The sequence below is a fragment of the Suricata suricatta genome, chromosome 13 (genome assembly GCF_006229205.1).
Source record: "Suricata suricatta isolate VVHF042 chromosome 13, meerkat_22Aug2017_6uvM2_HiC, whole genome shotgun sequence".
In the NCBI taxonomy this organism is placed as follows: domain Eukaryota; kingdom Metazoa; phylum Chordata; class Mammalia; order Carnivora; family Herpestidae; genus Suricata; species Suricata suricatta.
This window is the reverse complement of record NC_043712.1, coordinates 53969070-53975523: the sequence shown is the minus strand read 5'-3', so window position 1 is coordinate 53975523 and position 6454 is coordinate 53969070. Positions and strand designations below refer to the sequence as shown.

Below are 6454 nucleotides of genomic sequence, written 5' to 3'. Positions count from 1 at the left end.
TTACATTGCCACCAACAGTGCAAGAGGGTGCCCATCTCTCCACACCCTCTCCAACATCTGTAGTCTCTTGCTTTGTTAATTTTAGCCACTCTGACTGGCGTGAGGTGGTATCTCAGTGTGGTTTTGATTTGTGTTTCCCTGATGATGAGTGATCTTTTCCATGACTGGCCATTCAAGAACTAGCTTACTTCTAGGATTCACATAGGTTACTTAGGTGGTACACAGGTCCTTATACTGAGGTCAACCCAAACTTCTTTGTAAGATCCTAAGTAAGATCCTGTTCTGTGAGAGATGCCTCATGTCACTGACATCTCAGGTTCTTGCAGAATCATTAGAATAAAATTAAACACAGCCGGCAATTTTTTTTCAAACATTTCAACATTGTATCATCTTACACTACATATACAATCAAGAACTATTCAGGACTAGACAAATTCCTAAGTGATTTATTTTCAATAAAGGTATGATAATTTTAGCATATTAAACAGAAGTACATACTTAAAAAAAAAAAACTGATTCGTGAACTGAGCTTCCTGAATTTCCCAAGCCAAAGTGGAGTCCAAATGATACTTACTTAATGTCAGGACCAATGAGAGAGTGTCTTCTCAACATGGCCCGTGCCTGGGCATTGGTTAAGCTGACAGTAGATTCCTCATTAATAGACAGGATGCAGTCCCCAACGGCAATCCGGCCATCTCGACTAATGGACCCTCCATGAATGATGCTTCGAACGATCATCCCCAAGCCATCTTTATTAGTGCTTACTGTCATCCCTATGGTGAAGGGGGAGCACAGATATGTTTCAAATACTTGACCTTCAAATTCATTTTAACTTGAATTTAATAAACCCTATGGATTCACAGATAAAAATAATAGGAGTGACTTTTTTATACAATAAAAAAACAGTCAAAAGAAAGAAAAAAAATGCCAACACAAAATGTACCTTTTGAAATGGTTGTGAAATTGTATACAGGAAAAGATATTCTATGTTAAACACATTAGAGATGAAATAGGTCTATACTGTGGAGTGACTATAACTCAAGTTATTGATGTGCTGCCCCTGAAATAGAAAACTCTCCCAAGGAAAATATTTTGACAGTAACAGATCAATTTTATGGCAGTTCATGTCTTATACATATAAGAGAATAAAGATCAAGACTACAAAGGGAAAAGTAGTTGTATAAATTAAGAAACTCTGTGCTATTACCTTATTTCTAGTTCATTTACCCCTTCAGTATATATTTATTATATGCTTACTATGTGCCAAGTACTATGCTGATTTCTTGAGGTAAAAAAATGCATACCTAACACTAAGAAGCTTGTACTCAAATCTTATGCTCAGTGCCTGATGTACAGTGGTCTGTTTAACTGAAGTAATGTGGACTTAATCCTCAGCTCTTCCCATTTTATCTCTAAATCTGAAGCTCTATGAGCTCCAGATTTGGATACTTAATTGCCATCCTGGCACGTTCCCAGGATGGCTAACAGGAAACACAACCTTAGTAAATATAAAACTGAATTTCCTAAGTCTCCACTTCCTGTATTTCTTCCCCTTCTTGGTAATGGCACCATTACACTACTGTCCATTGCTCAAAGCAGGAATGCTGGAGTTGTTCTTGATTCCTACCCCTCTCTCTCACCTCTTATGTTTAATCTATCGCCATGTCCTGTCACTGCTATCCAAAATGTATCTCAAATCCATTCACCCTTCTCTGTTTCCATACTGACCCCACACCAAGACAGCACTTCTTGTCTCACTTTTTGAAACAGCTTCCAAACTGGTCTTCCCAACTAGCCTGCTGCCACTGCCCTCTTGTCACAGCAGACACAGCGACCATTCATGTAAGATAAATCACATCAGTCCCTTGTTAACAATCCTTTACCAGTGTCCTGTTGTGCAGGGCACCCCTACAACACACCTAACTGGCATACTCTATAGGGCACCGATGGCCAGGCCCTCCCAATGCTCACCCTGCTTTAGCACCATGCCCTTGGCTTCCTGTCTTCCAGCTACACTGACTGCCTTCAGAAATATACCTAGTCTCTCCCTATTTCAGTCTTTGCCTGGCACCTTTTTCCCGAAACTCCTGCACTGCTAATTCCTTCTTGCTCTTCAACACTACTTCCTCAAAAAGGGTTTCTCAACAAACACATCTGAATTTATGTTCCCTTCTCACCCTACCCTTTCTTCAAAACTACAAAACTTTCAAAATTATGTTTAAAACTTTACATAAAATTAATGTAAATTCACTTAAAACCAAGTGCCAGAAGCTCCTCCCAAGCAAGACCATATAACTAAATAATATAAGGAGAGATACAACTCTATAAGGGTAGTTTTTAAAAACATGCTTTTAGAGAAGTCACGAATTCCTTTTTAGGTTTTTGTTTTTAATACAGAAATTAAAAAATTATCCTAAATATTAACCTTAACAATACCAAATTAGATATGATATTTCAAGTATCTTTCTAAGAATAATCCAGACTATAATGTTTCCAGCTTGGTACTTTATACCTGGATATGGGACATCTGAGTGCTAGTTACAGTTTTCTGATAGAAATGATCCATTATCAAATGTATTTAAAATATTCTGTTACGGCTTATACTTATGGCCAGGTAAGAAAACAGCTGGGCCACACCTTGAGTGCAGCCCTCTGAGACCCTGAGCAGGGAGCCCTACTGAGCCTCGCCACCACCCCTGACCCATAGACACCGACAGAAAAGTTGTGTTGTTTTAAGCTACTAAGTTTGTATAATTTGCTACACAGTAATAGAAAATGAATACAATTACATACTTGGTGGTTTTATAGACACATCTGTTTACCTTCCTATCAGGGCCACTGGAATGTGAGCTAGTTTAAAAATAGGGGCTGTAGAGAGCCTGGGGGGCTCAGTCAGTTAAGCTTCTGACCTCAGCTCAGGTCACGATCTCATGGTTCTAGAGTTCCAGTCCGCGCTGGGCTCTGTGCTGACAGCTTGGAGCCTGGAGCCTGCTTCGGATTCTGTGTCTCCCTCTCCTCTGCCCTTCCCCCCACCCCTACTCGCTTACTCTCTTTCTCTCTCTCAAAAATAAACAAACATTTAGAAAAAAATTTTTAAAAAGACCTATGATTTCTAACTGTATTCTTGTCAATAAAACACCCCTGCTTACTATAAAGCAACAAGATTAGACACTGTTTCACCCCTAGTGGGTTTCTTATGAGCAAAAAGGGCGGCTCTGGAATGTTTCAGTAGGTACTGTAGTTTGCCCCAATGCTGCCGCACTTCCTCCCATCAAGACCCACCAAATAATTGTACTATGGTAAAATTAAAATAAAAATGCATGAGTATGAAACAAAATTTAGCTTAGTGCTACAGACCAGGACTCTAACCCATCATCTTGTTCTCACTAGCACCATGAACGCTATAAATAAAGCAAGTTACTGGGGCACCTGGGTGGCTCAGTCAGTTAGGCGTCCAACTTCGGCTTAGGTCATGATCTCATGAGTTTGAGCCCCCAAGTTGAGCTCTGTGCTGACAGCTCAGAGCCTGGAGCCTGCTTTGGATTCTGTGTGCTCCTCTCTCTCTGCCCCTTTCCCTACTCATGCTCTGGCTCTCTCACTCTCTCAAAACAAAAATAAACATTAAAAATTTAAAAAAAATTTAAAAAGCAATCACAGATATGAGACAAGTGATCATGAACTATAGTCAATATTACCTCTGAATTCACTTTTAATGGTATATTTACCATTAAATTCACCATTTTACCACTAAATTCACAATTCTATCAGCTATCAGCTATTAAGACTTCCAGGTCACATCAACTACATAAACCAAGAAGCCAGCTCAGTCAATTTGCTAAGCTTATACTTTCTTTTCACCAAATGATAACTTTGGGGGTTCAAGAAATTCTATAAAATATGACTAATTAGATTTTGGTTGTAACTTCTAAGATCTCTCAACATTTTTCCTGGAAGAAGTATAATAGAACAGCCTAATCATGCATTGTAGAACCAGAGAACTGATTCCAAATCTGAGTTTCACCACTTCCAATCAGTGTGGCCTTGGGTTGACCTAACATCATACTTGGTCTCATTTTACTCATCTGTAAAATGGGTACTCCCTTTTAGGGTTGTTTAAAGAATTGGATGAAAAAAACATGAGGAGAACCTTTCAATGTGCCTGGCACAAAGTTCTCAAAAAAGTACAAAATAAAAGCAAAAGAAAACTCACAAAATGTATTTTAAATGCATCTCTATCCTAATCCAACGCTACATTGCTCTCTAAAGAGCAAACCTCAACTCACCTTTATTTAAAAAAATTTTTTTATATTTATTTTTTGAGAGACAGAGCACAAGTGGGGGAGGGGCAGATACACACACACACACACACACACACACACACACACACACACACACACAGAATCCAAAGCTGACTCCAGGCTCTGAGTTGTCAGCACAGAGCCTGATGCAGAGCTCGAACTCACAAACCATGAGATCACGACCAGAGTTGGCTTAACAAACTGAGCCCCCCAGGAACCCCTTAATTCAGCTTTAAAGTATAGCATATTCTAGTAATATTGATGGTGTAACGTATGGTAGGTGAAAACCCGAGACAGACTCAGGTTTGAGTACTGGTACCACCTTCTATCAGCTAAATACTTACAGAGAAATTCCTGAGTCTACCTACCTATGTCTGTGTTCCTAACCAGTGAAAAGAAGATAATGCCGTTCTTTCCTTCCTTCTTACTTTTTTTTTTTTTACCTTCAAGTCCTAATATAATGTAATTAGCTAATGGACCACAGCCTTCTCCAAAATCATCAAGATTAAATTTTTTAAAGATAATTATATGCATATAACATTTATCCCTTAAATCTAACAAAGTTAAAAAAAAGAAGTGATTCATGACATCAAAGCAAACAGAATGTGGCAGCTTTTACAGAAGCCTATCATTTATTAACAATTTCTTTTCGTTATCACTAGAGAAAGAAACAAATTATCCAGATGGCTAAAAGTGCAAACAACCTTACAAAGTTAATTAAGGGGAGATGATGAATCTAAGAAAATGTGTCAATGATAGACCCCTTCAGACTATACTCTCCTTAGCCAGCCTCTACTTAGGTTTTCTAAAACATAAACACACTTTTTGTTAATTTACCTTGTAAAGGCAACACCTTTTAAAAGCTTAAATGACTCTTTAAGTTATTTTAGTGTTTCACACAGATTTTTTAAATAGTCCTTTTGTTGTGATCCCTTTGCATTTCTTTACTATAAATGCTATAAAAAATCTGAATATTGAACATCTGTCGAATGAGGTAATGGAGAAATGTGCTCTCTTTGGCATACTGGATTTGAACCGCAAAATGCTAGAGGAACCTCAATGGGTTCCAGGAAGTGTAATATCCAGGGACAAAGCCCTGCAAACATTTTGCATACGTAAATTATTTGAAATGATGTCCATGAATTAGAGAAATAAAACTAAAAGTTACTTATGCTTTCATATTACAAATTAGTTAGCAAACTAATGGTGCTGTAACTTCCCACTTACAAGTAAGTGTTTGGTCTCACAGAGCCAACAAAAGGGCTCCCTTATGCTTTAATTTAACCTTATTTTCTTTTCAGAAAAAGCTCCACATTAATGCAGCTTTTACTGCCTCTTTAAAATATCACAAAGAAGTCTGGAAAATAAAAACAATCCTGTGGCATCTTGCTGTTTCTCTAGTTGAACGACTTAGATCTTATTCATCAGCCTGCTGGACTCTTCCTTTTTCAGAAACATAGATGCCATCCCGAAAATTTCCAAAACCCTTGTTTTTAGCTGTTGCAGCTTTCTGAATCAAAGCAGCTGAGTTTAATACAAGTTTCTCATTTCCTTCAAGAATTAACTCATCTTTCTGGGTTTGAGATAATGAACAAGCAACAATTGGCCTCACCTAACCCTAAGGATGTATTTTTCACCCAGGAAATTTTGGATTTCAACAAAGAAGCATTTTCCTGAATAACAACACTATGGGGACATGAGCATACACAGACCTCTAGTAACAGAAGCCCAGGGTGACTCCTTGACCATGTTCTGCACCTCACTACAGACAGTGCACACGGTAGCCAGTTCATTTCTACTTCCCCACCATTTGTCAACTCAGAGCCTCTTCTTTTTCTTTCCAAGAATACTGAGTTCTATACTGATGTGACTGAAGTCCTTCCATAGAGCTCCTCTGGGGCCCCTCACATTCCCGGTGCATCCCTTCAGAATGATGTCGACACTTTCTGCCTTGCCGACAGTCTAATTGCTGAGAGTGGTCTTCATTCTCACAGTAGACGCAGCAAAGAGCTCATGTGATTTAATTTTAAAATCAGACTGAGGTTTAAAGAGATTTTCTGATATGACAGATACTTCACCTTTCATTGCTTCCCCCCGCCAAGAGCTTAATTAGCTTAATGTATTTCTTACATCAAAACTTAAAAGTTAAGCTGGAG

At 38.5% G+C, this 6454-nt stretch overlaps 1 protein-coding gene and 1 pseudogene across 12 annotated transcripts in view; both read right to left on the bottom strand.

Annotated features, from left to right (window-relative positions):
* The window catches only part of MPDZ (multiple PDZ domain crumbs cell polarity complex component), a 146547-nt gene that overhangs the window by 59568 nt on the left and 80525 nt on the right, over positions 1 to 6454 (bottom strand). For all 12 annotated transcript variants that reach the window (XM_029920278.1, XM_029920276.1, XM_029920271.1 and 9 more), the window contains one exon: positions 575 to 773. In XM_029920278.1, the coding sequence (XP_029776138.1) occupies positions 575 to 773 (199 nt within the window). The remainder of the gene's footprint in view (positions 1 to 574; positions 774 to 6454) is intronic.
* On the bottom strand, positions 5716 to 6284 carry LOC115276296 (annotated as a pseudogene).